This window comes from Acinonyx jubatus, chromosome B1, assembly GCF_027475565.1.
Source record: "Acinonyx jubatus isolate Ajub_Pintada_27869175 chromosome B1, VMU_Ajub_asm_v1.0, whole genome shotgun sequence".
Lineage (NCBI taxonomy): Eukaryota > Metazoa > Chordata > Mammalia > Carnivora > Felidae > Acinonyx > Acinonyx jubatus.
Genome location: NC_069382.1, coordinates 82,292,807 through 82,312,133, shown reverse-complemented (window position 1 = coordinate 82,312,133; position 19,327 = coordinate 82,292,807). Strand labels below are relative to the sequence as shown.

General features: G+C 36.9%; 1 protein-coding gene across 9 annotated transcripts in view; it reads right to left on the bottom strand.

Annotated features, from left to right (window-relative positions):
• The window catches only part of INPP4B (inositol polyphosphate-4-phosphatase type II B), a 761,046-nt gene that overhangs the window by 209,696 nt on the left and 532,023 nt on the right, over positions 1 to 19,327 (bottom strand). For all 9 annotated transcript variants that reach the window (XM_027066653.2, XM_027066662.2, XM_053216924.1 and 6 more), the window contains one exon: positions 8,754 to 8,865. In XM_027066653.2, the coding sequence (XP_026922454.2) occupies positions 8,754 to 8,865 (112 nt within the window). The remainder of the gene's footprint in view (positions 1 to 8,753; positions 8,866 to 19,327) is intronic.

Here is a 19,327-nt window from a genome sequence, read left to right as displayed (position 1 = left end):
GGATCATCCCCAACATGCCAGAAATCTGCTTTGAGTACAGCAAATCACATTTGACAATCAGAATGGTTTCATATTTCTGTCACCTGGGATAGTCTTGGATCAATAAAAAGCAAATTATTTTCTAGATTTGAAAGGACAGCTTTAAATAAAAGATAAGATATGATGAAGCATCAAGTGACATAAGGCAAAAGGAGATTTTCATCTCTGGCAAAACAATGTAAACACTTGTTCATAAAGTATGAGGAAAAATCATAAATAAATTGATCTCTGATTTATATGTTGCTGATTTATAAACAAGTAATTTGTAAATAAGCTGATCCAGAGATCATGGGTCTATTAATCTATGATTAGTAGGTTAAGCTCCTGAGCTTTTACAGAACCAACACTGCTCTGGACAGAGAAGAAACACAGAAGAGCACGTTGCCGTGAGTGAAGCATGCATGGGCAACGATATCCCAGACAATGTAGCATTAAGTGAGGGGACCCCCCCTTCAGTTTTCTATGAAACTGGAATTAACAGAGGAAGCAACTCTTCTGGCCCCATGATGTTGATAAGAGACCTATCGTCACACAGACTGACACCAGCATCGCTGGCATCTGTTTCTTCAAATGAGTTCCCTTCTATCGCTAGCCAAAAAAAAGGGGGGTGGTAGTTTGAGGAAAGAGGAAAGTGAATTTTTAGAGCAAATATATCACACAGAAACAAATAAATGCAAATAAAAACAAAGGAAAACTCAGAAACCAGAAACTTCTTTGGTGAGTTCTGAGGGAAGCAGGCTTTGCGCAAGAGACTCCAAGGGCTCAAGAGAACCTAGGAGGGTGTATCAAGATTGCTTGGGCTATCTCCTGTCTGTTTCCCTCCACCATTCCTTCTCCAGGCACTGGTCCTCTTGGAGAATCATGGCCACTGAGGTCACTGCTAATGATGGAACGTATATGTCTGTCAAACATTTCTAGAAGAAAGACAAATAACTTAAAAGATTTATTTAAATGTTATGTCTATATTTGTATAATCCACTACTTATTCCCCCATCATAACATTCATCACAAACTCAGGAAATGTCTTGATGGGGAAAAATGTGATCTTATAATTTCTTTGGTGCTTCTATTGAGGGCTAGTTTACTGAAAGAATGAATAACTGCAAACAGCTCTTAAAATTTGATGTTCTCTAAATCATTTTCCTGACCAAACCAGAACTCAAAGGTGATCCTTTCTTTTAATCCATAGCTATTTAGGAAATGCACTTCCCAAATCACTAGAGCAATGTGCAATGATGCTTGAACATACTTAAAATTCTTTATTTCTCTTACTTCCAATATTTCTTCTACTCTTTGCAGCCTATATAGGGCTGTTAAAATAATCTTTCATAAACATTATATTCATCATACCAGTGCTCTGCTTGAAAATGTATAATGGTTATTTACTATCCAATCAAATCCAATATCTCATACTCGTATTCAAATTCTTTCATGATTTGTCCATGATATCCTTCCACATAATAACTAGGTAAATAGCTATTAGCCATCCTCCTTTCCAAAAAAGGATTATCATCTACAATATAATTTATAGGAATGGTTTGGATTAAACTCTTTTAGTAAAGAAGTCCATAATTCATAGGGATCAGGCTATTATCTTGAGAAGCTGCTTCTCTACATGGAGAGAGCTGTGCCTCTTCATAATCAAAACCAACTTTCTGTTTCCTAACAGAAGGCCTATATTATTTTACCAAATGGATACAGACATATAACTTTCATACATCTGCATCTTCCATCTACACTGGAAGGCAGGTACTTAGGATAATTTTAACCTCACAACATTCTTATTTTGCAACTTGTATTGTATTTTAAAGCTTTACTATTCAGAATGCTCTCAAAATTTAAATCCTGGGAACATAACAGGAAATATCCAACAAGTATTTACTAAATTGATAAATATTTTTATATTTGAACTCAGTAATTATTTTCTTCAATTGTTTCCTGAGTGTACTATCTGTGCCATTATTTAAGTTGTGAGTTTTTGAAGCCAAGAACCACATTTCTTATTTCCCCAGGCCATTTTATTTAGTATTTTACAGCTGACCCTAGAATCATTTTTCCACTGTGCTAGGTATTACAGAGAATGCAAAGATTAAAATGATGTGGACTCTGTGCTTCAGGAGGCTCCAGCTATATATACTGTTTATTGCTATCATTGTGATGGATATTTGCAGTGTTATGCACTTACACGGTAGGTGCTCTCAATGTAATGACTTCATATTTGTGATTCTGAGCAGGAATAACAAACACCACATGCCTTTTGTACCACCATAGCACCATAAGCCTAGTGATTTTGATGAGTGCTTTTAAAAATGTCATCTACTGGTAAGTATAGCCAAGAAGAAGAAACATAAGATATATAAAATTCTTGGAGCTTAATGATTTTGAATATCAACTAACAAACCAATTTGCCATGCATTGGGCTAGAAAGTTAACCAAACTGTAAGGACAATGATCATGAAAAACGCAAAGACCAGACTCTTGGCTAAGCACTTCCACATTTGTTAGCTTGTTTATTCCTTAAATCATGGTTGTCTAAGTTTGGTCTGGAATCTCCTGGAGTGCCTGATAACTTTGTCTTTGCATCCTCTGCAGCATGTAGCACAGGGTGAAGACAAAGTCATTTTCATTATAACACTAAAACACTATTTGTCTACCTCTCTCTTTCTCTTATAAGCATATTGTGGAATTTTCTAGAGGCCCTATTACATAATCATTTGACAGCTAATGGTATGTGGGCTTGTGTACTCTTCTGTTTTAAACATTTCTTGTTTGAATTTCTAACATGATAAATGTAGATATAAGTCAGCAAAATCTCTAATACAGTAAATATCAACGGATAAAATCCACATAAATTCAAATTTTAAGAGTGTATAATACCATTCAGATACTATAATTACTTGCAAACAATAATTCTATCTTGGATATCTCACAAGAATTCTAGACTCAAACCTCCAACTTCATATATTTCCACTTCATATATTTACACTTGGATGTCTAAGAGGAATTTCAAAGTTAACATCTCAAAATCTCTGGTGCTCCTGCACCTGCTCCTCTCACTTTTCCTTACCACTAAAAATGGTAATTCTGTTCTTTTGACTTTCCTTTGTACCTACAGTCTGGCCACATTTCACTTTCACTTTCTCTATCAATACCACCCTGATTCAACCCATCTTCATTTGTACCTTGAATCTTTGCAACCAACAGGCTCCATTCTTCTGCCCTTCCTTCTTTTCAGGCCATACTCAACACAAACAATCATAACATTTTGTACATATATTCAAAAACCCTCAACTGTATTTGTATCTAGTTCAGAGTCTAATGGCCTATAAGGGAGCATACAGTCTGTCTCCCCTGCCTGTGGACCTCATCCTCAACCCCTATCACTCTCCTCTTCAACCCCCAATTCCAGTCACACTGGCCTCCTCACTGGTCTTTTAATATCACAGGCACACTGCCACCTCAGGGCTTTTGCTCTTGCTGTTCACTCTAACTAGAATTCTTGTTCCTCTCAGATATCCACATCTTGTTCCCTCATTTCCTGCATGTTTCAGATAAGATATCATATTAACAGTGAGTTTATCCATGATCATCCAAAATAAAATGGCCACAGCCAACATTCCCTTGTCCTTGTACCCTTATTTTTTTATAGCGTATAGTACCATCTGATCAACACTATATGACTTGTTTATTGTGTGATTGTTCACTTCCCTGGAAGGCAGCATCTGTGTCTATTTGTCTCATTGCTGAATATCCAGAACCTAGTAGAATGCCTAGGACATAGAAGGCAGTATTTTTTGATAAATGAATGATGACTATTATATGTCTGCAAATATCTTATAAGGTAAGTTAAGTCAGTTATATTATTCTCAATTGTATATTTGGGAAAAATAAAGGGATGGAGCCTTTTGAGATGGTCCTTAGCTATCCAAGGAGTCTACACTTTCCCTGACCGTGGCTAATGAATATCTTGTTAAAACACCACTTCAAAATATGGGGGGGCGGGAATAGCCTGAGGAGAGCAGCAAGTCACCAAAATATGAGTCAGACAAGGCTCGTAGTAAAAAGATGTTATTATTACTCCACTTGTATCATCTCTGTCACTGTCATAAATAAGTAAGGCTTTTCTCTCCTTTCATAGAAATCACCACTACTTTGATCATTTGTAGTATGCCACATTCAAATATAATACAGATGTTACACAAAAGGGGGAGACAAGGCAGGAGGTGATCTCAGCCCCAGCAAAGCCCCACTGGAGGATGCCTGTTAACAGTCCTGTCCTGACAAGAAGCCAAGGCCCCTGGGAGGGTGGGCAGGGCAAAGAGGAGGGCTATGGAAGTCTCACTTGATCCTATTGGCTGTTACTTACATGGGGTTTTCTCATATATTACCTGATTTGATGCTTTTGGTTCCTCATTCTCCTTTCCCTAGTAGCATATTTTTTCCTTGACTATTTAATTCAAAGGTTGTTCTTGAAAAGTTTCTTTCTCTTTCCTTCATAATTCTACACTCTTTACTGCATTCTCACTCCAGTCTTTATTTATGGACTGATCAGTTTGTACACAGCATTCTATATAGGCAAATATTATCACTTCTAGGGAGACAATTTTGGATTTTATTTCTTCAAGGTAAAAATGACTTCATTTACTTATTCACTCACTTTCCCTGTGCCAGGCTCTGTTCTAGGTACTAGGGTAAAGGAAAGAACACAATAGACAAAAGCCTTTCTCTCATGAAGTTTAATTCTAGTGAGGGAAATAGACAATAGATGAGACAAATAAAATATATATGACACTGGACAGTGGTAAGTACAAGGGACAAAAAATAATGCAGACAAAGGAGATAGAAAGTTTCAGGTAGGCATGGAAATTTTGGATATAGGGCAGAGAAGGCAGAATGAGAAGGTGACACTTTGAAAAAAAAACAAAACAAAAACAAAAAAACAGAAGGAAATGAGGGAATGAAGTATATAGTTACCTGGGGAAAAAAACTACAAAGGTAGACTGAAAACCAAGGTGAAGGACCTGAGTTGGAAAGGTCCTTCATTACCTGGAACGTGTAATGAACAGCCAAGAAGCTAATGAGGCTGGATCAAAGTAAGCAAGGAAGAGAAGTAGAGGATGAGGTGAACCATCACACTGAGAGGGCCAACACACTGAAAGGATTTAGGTTTACACTTTCAGGGAGTTGAGAAGCCATTGGAGGAATGACATGTTTTGTGCTACATTTTAATAAGTGTTCTGCTAAGAATAGACTATGATGATGGGGGTGTCGGGGAGGAGGAAGAAGGGACATTTAAGAGACTACTGTAAAAATGTCTGTAACAGACAATGTTGTAAGAGTGAAGGACTCACAAGTCACTCGTTTCTGGATTTATTTAAAAGTCAAAGTCAAAGCGACTGGGTGGTTCAGTCAGTTAAGTGTCCAACTCTTGGTTTCAGTTCAGGTTATGATCTCATGGTTCGTGAATTCAAGCCCCACGTCAGGCTCTGTGCTGACAGTGTGGAGCATGCTTGGGATTCTCTCTCTCCCTTTCTCTCGGCCTCTACTCTGCTCATGCTCTCTCTCTTTCCCTCTCTCTCAAAAATAAATAAACCTTAAAAAAGGTAATAAACTTATAAATGTAAAAACATAACAAAAAAAAGTCAGAGTCAACAGAATTTACTAACAGGATTTGAGTATGAGAGGAAGAAATTAGTCAAAGATGACTCCAAAAATTAAAAAAAAATAATTTGAATACCTAATGCAATATTCCACTTGCTATATGAGCTTTGTAAAATGTTGTTACTACTTCTTTTGTGAAATTTTCCTTCTTCAGCTATGAGATTTTAACACTTTGCCTTCTATTACTATGCATGTACATAAAAAATAAAAGTTTGAAACCAGTGTGATATGGTGAATGCCCTTCTGAATGATCTTTGCTTAATGAGAACTGTAAAGTAATAATATGATTTGAGGCAACAAGTAAGTTAATGGCAGAAGACAGAGTCTGGATTTTCATTTATACTGTATTTCATGCTCTGGAGGTTATATGAGATTAAAGATTCAAATGTAGTTTTATGTCAGGGATATTGTTATGAACTGGATTGTTCCCCAAAATTCATTATGTTGAAGCCCAACACCCAATGGGACTGTATTTGGAGATGGCCTTTATAGAGGTAATTAAAGTTAGGTAAGATGATAAGGGTGGGGGCTCTAATCCTATAGGGCTGGTGTCCTTATAAGATGAGACACCAGAGCTCGCTGTTTCTGTGTACATGTGCCAAGGAAAGGCCATGTGAGGACACAGCAAGAAGTCTGTAAGCCTGGAAGAGAGCTCTCACCAAGAACTAAGTCATCTGGCACATTGACCTGGGACTTCCTAGCCTCCAGAGCTGTGATAAAATAAATTTTTGTTGTTTAAGCTGTTCAGTGTGTAGTATTTTATTATGGAAGCCCATGCTGATAAAACAGGTGTTAATCTTTTATCTATTTCAATATACATGAGAGATAACCTGTGTCACTCACCCACAAAATTCTGGTCCTGCTAGTTTTACTTCATTCTCCACCATTCACACAAAGTAAGGAGGGGGATGTTGTTTTAGAGATAACGAACGTCTATTTCAGTTACTTTGTCTCTTCACATGTTTTAGTCATTCAGGACTTAAGTCACCATTCGTGGACTGTGTTAATACACTTCACACAGATTTGGATTTAGCATATCTGCAAAAAGAGTCCCTGCATTTGCATTTCTAACAAACATCCCAGAAAATTCTGATCATGCTTTGTAAGCCACTGAGATAAAGTTATTTCCACGTAATTCTTCTAAATGTCATACCTAGTGGACATTACTACATGTTTTTCACTGAACCATGAGTATTCTGAAGGATTGCCAACAACATTTATAGTAACTTTATTAAAAATGCATGAAAGGCCAATGTTTACTAAGAACCCAGACAGGACAGAACTAATGCCAACAATGATTAGCACATTTATCATTTTAGTCAACTTACGACTTGTACATGGTGCGTGCTGACACTTCCACCTCCTATTTCCAGAACAGTGCAGTTAAGTCTTTTCAAGTTCACATTACTAAGTCAGAAATATTATGTGGGGCTTTGGGGAGGTGTATTCCTGGGTACCTAGTTCTCTGTTTATGAGAAGAGTATGATTCAATTTGTCCTACCTCATAATAGCAACCCAGGAAAGGAGTCAGGGGGTGGGCAAGCTTTGAGAAAACTAGAGAGGTAGCTAATAATCTATTAATCTATTAATCTAATAATAATGTATTATTAGCTTGGAGCAGGCAAGGTAGTACTCCTTTGAAACAGGAAGTGTTTCTGCTACTGGTCTCCTGGCACACTGCCACAGGACAAGGCACAATTATCTGCCTTTTTCTGTTCTTAGTCTCTCACTTGGCCTCCAAATCTTTCCTCCTTAATCTTGATACAAGCGTTCATGTGGTGGTGACTAACACAAGTTTTATATAGAACTCTAAAAGAAACAAGGATTGAATGAAGGGACCCCATAATTGGGGTCCCAGGTGCACACATCCTAAAAGCCACAACTGGGGTTCTGAACACACAGATCTTAAGAGAATCTGCTGCAAAACTCACAACAACCCTCACATTGTCAGGCAAATGGATTCAAACTTTGAGCCTCCTTGGAATATTTTCATGATTTTTGCTATGTTTTGAGGGAGAGTAGGGGAACAGAGAAGCACAAGGCTTGCTGCAGCAGGTAAGACCCAAACTCATTCTAGGGCAAGAATAATATTCTTTTGAGGGGCAGTCTTGGGTTTCTTTTATAAAATTAATAATTCATTATATTAGAGAAACACCATTTCCCATGTAGATGTTTCCTCAGCATCCAAAATCAAATATGTCCCTAGATATGGGACACTAAGCCAGAAAACAAGTCACTATAGGTCTTATCATTAGAGAATGCTTATTTATGAAAAGGTAGGAATTATAGTGTATATAGGAATTATAGTGTATATACAAAGTCTTTCCTGAAAAAATGCAGTTTGTAAGTCTATCCACTGTGTCTCAATAAAATAGGCAATTGCATTCCTAAGACAGGAATTTAAGTTAATTCTTATATTAAATTTCTCTTTCTTAGATAAAAGAAAGTAAAAATCCTGGACACCTATTGATATGCACTGGGGAACTTTATCCTCAGCTTCAAGGAAGCTGCTTCACCTCTAGCTGCCATTTCCCCTCCTCCAAAGCTGCCCCTTCCATTTTATGCTATTTCTACTTCTCTCTCTGCAATTTCATCAGGCACAACATTATCAAATCTGCTCTCCTTCACATAAAGATGAAATCTAAATTCAACTTGCGTCTCTTTCTAAAGAGGGTTTTGAGAGTAGAGAAGTGGTTACTTTTTGCGATAGCCCTCCCAGAATCTTCTGTGCATTTTGCTTAGGGTTAATTAGGGCAGAATGCAACAGTGATCAATATTTTTGTTCCAATTGAGAGGAGGCAGTGTCAACACAGGAGCCAGGGCGAAGAAGAAGGTGTTTCTGAACGGCGCATGGCTTTGCATAGTTCCATGCAAACAGACACTTTGGTTCAGTGGATGAAACATACTTCTGGCACTCCCATTCCAGAGTTGACTTCTCATTTTGCCTTTAAATAATGAGATTTCATACTGCACAGACGTGTTGATAATTCAGGCATCTGGCAAAACTGATCATTTCTAATTTAATTTGTGCATTATGCTGACTGAGACCCTACCTTTTGTCCCTGCACATCTGTCGTGATGTGGTCGGCTTCCCCATCCTCAATCTCCCCCATCTTCACGACACTGACTTCTATGGTGCCAACAACTTTGCCACCATCTGAAGTTCTGCAACCAAAAATAAATGAAATGGAAAGGTAAGAATCTTCTCTTTCCTTAAAATATGCCCAAACATGTTTGTTTCTGAAAACCACAAATAGTGCTATTTACCTTCATTGGTCTTAATTAAACAAATCTGCATAAAAAACATCAAAACAAGTTAATAGTGTTGGTATTATTTTTAATTAAAAAAAAAAGTTAACCACAAACTTAAGAGGTAAGTATATGGACTGTCAAAAGCTACCTCATGAAGGGGACACCTCCTCCCGGCACTTAGGAGTAGACACAAATATCATGGATTGGTGTCCTGTTTGGTAACACCACATCCCCCACAACAGCAGAAACCATGGCTCCTCTATGCCAACTGCATGGAATGTTGTGCAAATCTGTTATAGAGATTACAGCTGAATAAAATAGAAGAGAGTATAAACATCCTTATATTCCTCTCTGGACCACTGGCCACAAAATCTGATTCTGTGCCTTCTCCCTAACATAATTTTTCTTTTTTTTAAAAAAAATATTTTTAATGTTTATTTATTTTTGAGACAGAAACAGAGACAGACACAGTGTGAGTGGGGGAGGGGCAGAGAGAGAGGGAGACACAGAATCCCAAGCAGGCGTCCAGGCTCTGAGCTGTCAGCACAGAGCCAGACGTGGGGCTCGAACCCATGGACTGTGAGATCATGACCTGAGCCGAAGTCGGACACTTAACCGACTGAGCCACCCAGGAGCCCTTCATTTTTCTCTCTAAGAGACGAGGTAAAGGAGATTCTCTTCCAGTAAACAGAAGAAATTTAAGGTACATGCAGAACAGAAATTAACGTTAGAGATAATTTAGTGCAACCTATAACTTAATCAAATAAAGAATCAGAGACTCAGAAAGATGAAAAGTCTTATCTAAGGTAACAAAATGGCGGGGTGCATGTGTGGCTCAGTCAGTTAAGTGCCAGACTTCAGCTCAGGTCATGATCTCACAGTTCGTGGGTTTGAGCCCCGTGTCTGCCTCTGTGCTGACAGCTCAGAGCCTGGAGCCTGATTGGGATTCTGTGTCTCCCTCTCTCTCTGCCCTTCTCCAGCTCATACTCTGTCTCTTTCTCTCTCAAAAATAAATAAACATTAAGGTAACAAAATGGCAAAACGAGAAATCCAGGTTTCTAGCTCCTTCAAGTCTGTTGGTCACTGAAAAACTTCTCTATTTAATGATGATGACAATTTTATTAAAGATTTTTGCCATCATTAATGTCTTCAATGAATTTTCTGATTAACAATGAAAGATAAAAATAAAATTAATAACCACCATCCTTTAAGGTTCTCTAATTTCTTTTCCTGGACAAGAAAAGATATAGAATAAATAGTGCCATCATACCATTGGAACAGTGTGACACATAATGATATTTTCCCCTTGAATCTTATTTTGAAAATAGGTAGCAAGCCACCTCCTAGGCATGTCATTTTGCTATAACTTCTTTCTAGGTCTAACTGACTAACAGAAATGCAATGCTTCATATTCTTCCATCATGTTTTTTTTCTGAAATTTGTTTTTATCTTTAATTAGGATACAAATAGTGTATTTCTTTCAACCAATTCCTTCTAAGTGTCATGATATTATTACTAAAGAAGTCAGAAAAGAGGATTAGGAACATTTTTTATAAAGTAGTTTAGCAAAATGCTAATTAAAATAATGAATGTGTTAGGTGAAAATGAAACCCAATTATGTTACTAGATCATGGTAGGTATTTCTCAAAAAACAAAAATAATAAAGTATACCCTTTGAAGTATGTTTCTAAGAAAATTGAAAGAGTAAAATTCTGGTGACAGATGCATACCCAATGTCATAATGTAATAAAATAAAAATGTGTACATAAAGAAAAGTGTTCTACTTGTTAAGTGGTGTATTAAGATATCTTAGTAACATATGAAATAAAATGCTTTTTGGTAACTTTAAAGTCAGTGGAAATCATATTGACTCAATTATTTGAAATTTTAATACAGAAACTTTAAACATTCATCATAAAGAAGATACGTATATGGATGGCATTATAATCTATGATTTGTGAAAAACTGCATCAGCTCCAATTCTGGCATAGTTTTAAAAAATTCATTATACCATTTTCCCACTTGAAAATGACATACTAACTTGTCATAAATCATGATGTGACTTAACTCGGCACAGTTATTCAGTACTGATAGTTATTAATTAAAGAGTTTAATAAGAGCTTTCATTGGCACTACTCAGCTTTTTCTAGAGGTTTGCAGGTTCTTTTTCCCCCAAGTGGATCATCAATAACAATTACAGACATCTTTTTCTTCACATAGGAGTTGTTTAGAAATGTTTTGCTTGAGCAAATTGAGCTAGCTGAATTTCTAGGAATGCAAAGCCTATGTGTGACTGTCTACATTTTTTCAATGCACTAAACCAAATAATGCCATAATTTTTCGAAGGCGAGGGTAGATTTTTCACACCCCCACCCCTCACCACAGGACTGAGTAATAAAACAATATATGCCATAGTTGTTAAAAGCGTGAAAGCAGGAGTTTTGAGCTACCTGCTAGCTGCATGAACTGGGCAAAGAACTTAACCTCATGACACTTTGTAAAATGGAGACTGGGAATTTTCTTGTAAGGATTAAATTGTGGCATGATTTATGTCAAGTGCTCAGCACAATGCCTTCTATGAGATGAATGCTCTTTCCTGCCAGCCCTCCTCTTTGTCCTAGTGGTAGAGCAGTGGCAGGAATAGTCGTAGTAGTAACTGTAGTGGTAGTACCAGCAGCAGTGGTAAGAGTAGCCACAGCAGCAGCAGGAATAGACAGTGATGTCGTTAATGTATCATATTTAATTCGATCCTCTTCAGGAATGTTACTAAAATAGGCAGCTAAGACTATAGTAAGAGGTTACAGGATCCCATGGCACATGCATTTCAACAGTGATTGAGTGCTCACCAGAGATGCAAAGAATTAGAATTAACAGATGATATCATGAAGCTTACACTCCTAGCAGCTCAAAGAACACAGGTTTATAACTAATTACAATGCGGCTGAACCTTCCAAAGTGCAAAAGTGAATGAATAAGCGATGTACTATGAGAGTAAGCTTCTGAACTATAGCTCTCTCTATTCCCTTTAAAACAATTATCTGGCTACTTTTTAAAGAATTTTAATGCCTTCAGGGTTTCCTACTTCATTTTATCTCCTATAGGCTTCCAAATAGTCCCAGATTAGAATCAAAGCAAGGAGCTTGCTCAATCTAGGGACTCTAGAATGATTCTAAAATCTTTTTTTTTTTTTTTTTCCAAAACAATTTTGGATAGGGAGCTCTAACTACTCTAAAGCAAGTCTCTTCATTTGAGATTTGGGGACGACAAAGAATGGGGCATCCAAATTATAAACTAAAAAGCTGAATCCAAGACACCTAAAGTATGGTTCACCCTGTCGATGAACTAGAACATAAAAGGTAGAAGGTGTTTTCTATTTATTCTGCAACAATTTAACACACACAGAGTATGGGTATTCAACACTTCTCTTCAATCAGGGGAGTCATGACTGAAATATCTATTTCATGTTTCCAAAGGCTACTTCAAAGGTGATTTCCTACACATTTAGAAAAAAACATTCATTATTAAATGTTCAATTATGCTTTCAATTTATCACCCATCAGGTTCAGGAGGCTAGTAATAATAGCTTAACTATTATTTATCACTAAAATTCTACTGAATTTTATCTAGCGGAAATCACTGTATCTGCATGGAAGATATATAGAAGACATGTCTGGGCTAGGAACCAAGAAATCCAAGTATTACTTGCAGTTCAACTGCTAACTAGCTATGTGACCAATGAGATATCACTCCAGCTCTCTGGATTTCAGTTTTCTTCGCTGCAAAACAAAGAGTTGGTCTCTAATAGCTATTCTCTAATACCAGCACTCAAGCCCAGTGCTCCGGTCACCCCTGTGATGGCATCATATGATTCTATCATGGGCACCATAGGCCATCACGGGCTGATACAGCCTTGGGGAAAATATCAGGTACATTCTAGCCTCCCCTCTCTTCCCACCTTCCCATCTTACCTTCCCCCAAAACAAACCGAAGAAGCCAAAGTCATGAGAAACCTGGCAAATACCTTAACACTTGGAGTCAAATAAAAGGGCTAGTTTTTCTTATAATATCCAATGCATACATACATATTTTACTGCCGTTACAGCACAGCATCTTGGCATTTTTACAAGGATACAAATTTGACTGAGCTAGGAAACAAAAGTGATCTTTACACACTTTCCTAGCAATTTATATGGCAATAAGAACAGGCTGCAGTAATAAATAACTATCTCAATCTACATGAACAACAACAACAAAAAACTGCCATTTCAGTCACTTGACAGGTCATTACCACTGTTTAATGCTGAAAGCTGTAAGAGAAGTAAAAGATGAATAGTTCATGGCCGATAAAGTATTTTGATCACAACATCAAAGTTCCTAGTTAAATTCAGCAAATATAGTAGTCCCTCTTATCCTTGGTTTCACTTTTCACAGCTTCGCCTTCTGACGTTTTGGTTGCCCATCATTAACTGTGGTCCCGAAACAGATGTTCTTCTTTCTGACATATCATCAGAAAATCAACAGTAGCCTGGGTCACAATACCTCTGTCATTCACCTCACTTCATCTCATCATGTAGGCATTTTATCAACTCACATCATCACAAGAAGAAGGGTAAGTACAATGCAGTAAGATATTCTGTGAGACAGGGACCACATTCACATAACAATTATTATAATATATTATTATAATTGCTCTGTTTTATTATTGTTCTTGTTAATCTTTTCCTGTGTCTAACTTATAAGTTAAACTTTTCCATAGGTAGGTATGTATAGGAAAAAACATAGTATATATAGGGTTTGGTACTAACCACATTTTCCATTGGGGGTCTTGGAATGTATCCTCTGCAAAAAAGATTTGTGTGGGGGAGGAGGCTTCTGTGCACTAATATTTAACCATGACAACAAGATGGAAGGCAAACGAGATTTTCAGCAATACAAGTCTACATTCCTTTCTCACTCAGATTTTCAGCATGCAGAGTAGATTACTGGTTAAGGTTCTTTAAAATCTGCCTTTAAAATACCTCCCCTAATGCTTTCTAATGAAATATTCAATCACATGCAGAAACATACACTTTTAGAGGACTGAATGAAAGGGAGTGTAAAACAGTCTTCTAACAAAGGAAAATTTAATGACTCTTCCTCTAGACTTCTTCACCATCTACTACACTATCCTTACTAGAGCAAAAAGAAAAAGAAAAAGAAAAAAAAGAAACTCTGGAAATGTTAAACAGCAGCATATAAATAATTCCTCTGTTTTGGAAATGCCACAGAGATGCAAACCAACAAATGACTCTGTAAACATCTAGGGAGAAACCATCATTAGCACTGCCAGTTTTTGTGAATATAAAGTAGTCCTGTGCTATGCACAGGATCTTCAGCTGTGAGATGTGCCTTGCATTTAAACTGTCTAGACATGGACCTGAGAAATACAAATTTCACCCAGACAAGAAAATAAACAAAGGTAAACAAATAGAGTTAGTGAGTGAGTGCATCTTGACGATCTTTCTGGTGAATACATTTTACCTGGCGATGCTAGATTTACTCAGGGCTGAAAGAAGTGAGAGTTCTATCTAAGTATGTATAACTAAGCACACTCTATTCTGGCTGAAATTCATAAATGTCAGAAGCCATAAAATACTTTCAAACTATTACTTAAATAAAACTTTCAGTAGTTCTTAACATTATAGCTTATATGCTCCAAGTTTTGGTCTCTGGTTTTCTCATTATAAAGCTCGCCTTCAGAAATTCCATCCATAATTACAATTCAAGTATCCCGTGTATGAGGATCTATCATAATTCTACATTCCCTACTCTAACTTCTTTCATCAGGGATAGAAATTCTTTACCTGGTCTAGAACTCCAAATTCCTTTTGTCCTGATATTTTACATTCTGTAAGCTTGAAACTAAACTGTTCCTGAAACTCCAACTCACACACGTCAAGAGCATATCATTTCCAAAGAAAAATATGCCATAGAATATTCCATCTCTACCTGTGTCTTGCCTCTACCTTCTGATAAGTCATTAAGCCCTGCTGACTAGTCCTCTAGAATGTCTCTTACACATGTCCCTTCACAACGGTAACATCCCAAGCAGTTTTTCACTTCTGTTTCATTACGCTTGAAGAACCTACTTTCACCTTCCAAGAGCCTTCTCTTGCATTCCATCCATGTCAAGTTTTCTTCTTTTTTTTTTTTTGTTTTTAAATTTTTTTTTAATGTTTATTTATTTTTGAGAGAGAGAGAGAGAGAGACAGACAGAGACAGAGTGTGAGCAGGGGAGGGGCAGAGAGAGAGGGAGACACAGAATCCAAAGCAGCCTCCAGGCTTTGAGCTGTCAGCACAGAGCCCGATGTGGGGCTTGAACCCACGAGCTGTGAGATCATGACCTGAGCCAAAGTCGGCAGCTCAACCGACTGAGCCACCCAGGTGTCCCAAGTTTTCTTCTTTTTTTATTTTATTTTTTTTAAGTTTTATTTATTTATTTTGAGAGAGAGAGCGAGCAAGCACGAGCATGAGTGGGATAAGGGCAGAGAGAGAGGAATAGAGAGAATCCCAAGCAGGCTCTGCACGATCAGCATGGAGCCCCACGTAGGACTTGAACTCACGAACTGTGAGATCATGACCTAAGTTGAAATTAAGAGTCAGACCCTTAACCAACTGAGCCACCCAGGCATTCCTGTCAGGCTTTCTTATTAAAGTACATATTACTCTCTTTCCTCTATTATTAAATGTCACCATATTATTCTCTTTCCTCTATTAAAGGTCCTGAGACATTGTCTAATGCCTGCCCAGAGAGACTGCAGTATAGCCTGTATTTAAAGGCCTTATATCAGTACTTGTCAAGGGTTTTGGGGAACTTGGTGTTTTTGGTTCAAACTTATCTATGCCATCACACACCATTAAATAACAGAGTATGGTTTAGTGAGCAGTGCAGTGAACTTTGAGTAACAAAGTCCTTGGTTACTTTACAGTAAACAGCTATGTGACCATGAGCAAGCAACATAGCATCTATAAAGATGTCCCCGGCTATAAAATATGAAGATAGTAAGCCATCCTACTTATCCCACAAGATTTATGTGACCAAAAACAAAAGATCTTAAGTGTAAGTACAAAACTGCTTTAATGTATGGCAGTGACTACTATATTGTACAGTCTGGGCCACAAAGCTTCAAGAGTACATCACAAATACATTTCTTCAATTTTCAGACTCATTGGCTCATAGCATCTTCTTTACTACTAAAAATAGTACTATTCAAATATAAGTAATTATCCTAATAGAAATAATTTAAAGCATATCTTTCCCTCTTCATGACTTTATTACAAAAATATATGATAAGTTATGTTTGGAAACTTGTTGATTCAATGTAAAGGTGAAGTATAAAATACATCTTTAAACTTAAGACATATCCTGTAAACAAGGTGAGAAAACAAGATCGGCATCTTGTGAATGAATTTGTCAGGATTCGTAGGCAACCAAACGTATATTAAAAATAATAGGATATCAAGAGCTGCCCACTGGTACATAATGAGTTGTAGGTAAGAGGGAGTAAGTACACTCTACCTTCCTGCATCCACCGAATGCAGCTATAAAACCTGGACAGATGGACAGAGTAGCTGTTTGAAGACTCAAAGTAAATAGCACCAGGAATATTGGGGTAGATCAGAATTTTAAATACCACTGAGCCAGCGGTGAGTTTACCATTTCCCCCTCTCTGGTAGCTCCTGATCTGGACTCAACAGAGCCCTAAGCCTAGAGGCGGTCAATGGTGCAAACAGAGAGAACTCCAGGAGAAGCCCTCAAATTCTGGCACAAGGAATATAAAATGGGTTTCCCAACACTCAGAAGAATGGTTTTCATTTTTATTTTTTCCACTTTCTCACATCCCAGCCCCCAAGTAATCCAGTGGGGGCAGCAGTAAAAGTGACAGCAAAGAGGAATTGCAGGAGGCTGAATACTATGAAGGAAGGAAAGTCTCCTCTCTGATTGCAATTGACATCGTAAGGGTGTAGGGTGAATCCCTTTACTTTTTATCTCTCTGTGTTCTTCTGCTTCTTGGTCCCTGAAGAGGGTGCAGTTGCATAGCAGAAATAAAAATAAATAAATAAATAAATAAATAAATAAATAAATAAATAAAACCCCAGCTTTCTGGCTGGAGGATCAAACGGGAAGCCACAAGAAACAGGAACGTGCCAGGGATAGTGTGAAGAGGAAGGAGGTCAGGAAAGGGACTTCTTAATATTGTTCATAAATACCTGGCCTCACCTCAAGCTGTGCACGCATGAATCTAAATAGAATATCAGAGACTTTGAGAAATAATTTATGGACTCGACTACCCCCCGGGTCTCAGACTGTCAACTGAGTGACAAAGATGAAGGACAGGTCTTAATGATACAACAAAAGCTTTGAAAATGTGAGTGATATTGAAAGTACTATACGAGGTTTCACAGGACGTAAGTTCAGCTCACAAACATCTAGCAATGAACAAATGGAAACTGACATAAAAAAAATTATCATTTATGGTAGATACAAACAAAATGCCTAAGTGCAAAGATGTATAAAATTTATATACTGAAAATTACAAATGCGGATGGAAGAAATTAAAGAAGTTCTAAATTAATGGCAAGACAGATAGTGTTCATGTATTCGAAGACTCAACTTTATAGAGATGCCAGTTCTCCCCAAATTGATCTATACATTTAATAAAATACTAATCAAAATCTTTTTGTAGATTTTGTACAAGATCTTTTGTAGATATTGATAAGCTAATTCAAGAAGTTATAAGTCAGGGCAAATAAATAGAACAGCCAGAGTAATTTTAAGAAAGAAGAACAAAAATGGAGGATTTGCATTTACTGATTTTAAGACTTATTGTAAATATACAGTAATCAAAACTATGTGGTGTTGGTGAAAGGGAAAATATATTTATAAATGAAACAACACAGAGGCAACATGATCAATTATTTTTTGACAAAGTTATGGTCAATTAAATAAAAAAGACTAGTCCTTTCAACAAATGGTATTGAAATAATTAGACATCCATTTGGGAAAAAAAATGAACCTTTGTTTTGACTTCACAACTGAAACAAAAGTTAAAATGCTTCACAGACCTGAATGTCTAAAACTTTTTATATAGATATAGATATAAGAAAAAAATCTTCATGAATTAGGTTTAGTCAAGTGTTCTTAAATATGACAAAAGCAAAATCTAAAAAGGAAGAAAATCAGTAATTTGAACCTCATCAAAATTGAAAACTTTTGCTCTGTGAAAGATATTGTTATGTGAATGAAAAGACAAGCATTTGACTAGAAGAAAATAATTGCATATTATGTATCTAACAAAGAATTTGCTTCCAAAGCCCATAAAGAGTCCTCAAAACTCAACAGCAAAAAAAGGAACAACCTAATTAATAAATGGGCAAAGTTGAACCAACATGTTTCAAAAGAGGATATTCAGATATCAAATAAACCATGGAAAGTCATTCAATGTCATTGGTCAACAGGGAAGTGAAAATTAAAAGCATTATGGGATGTCACTATATGCCTTAGGATGGCTGATGAGGATGCAGAACCACTGAAACTCTCATACGCTGCTGGTGGGAAAAAAAAAGCATCTTGGGTGTTTATACAACTCAATATACACTTACCATATGACCCAGAAATTCCAATCATATTTACCCTAGAGAAATGAAAATTTAGGGTCACAGAAAAACCTACACATGAATATTTTACAAGGCCCTCTCATAATCATTCCAAATTAGAAACAACCAAAATATCCTTTAATGTGAATGGTTACACAAACTATCTTACAACCATATAATGGAATCCCGCTTAGTAATTAAAAAACAAAAACAAAACCAAAACTGTTGATACACATAGCTTGGATGAATTTCAAAGGCATTGGACTGGGTGAATGAAGCCAGTCTCAAAAAGATAGATACTCTATGATTCAATTTATATGTCCTGGAAATGAAAAAGCTATGGTAATAGAGAACATACATTGTGGTCAGAGGGGTTAGGGTGGGTGGAGGTGTGAATTAACAGGGAAGTAGGAGAGAGATTCACTGTGGTGAAAACAGTTCTGTTTCTTGACTGTGGTGGTGTTTACAAGAATCCACACATGTGTTAATAGATAGAACCATATAACAACAAAAAGTCAATTTTACTGTATGTTAATTTATAAAATACAATAAATTAGAAAGGACACAGCCATTTTCTCTGATAATACATTAACAGCAAATAAAAACAGCCATTCAGTCTGGGAATAGAGAATCCAAATCATTAAAAGGTTATCCTATTTTATGTGAACCAAATCTTCCAATTTCTGGCAATACTGACTTGAAACAGCAAAGTCAAAGTGTCAATTTATCCCATGCTCTA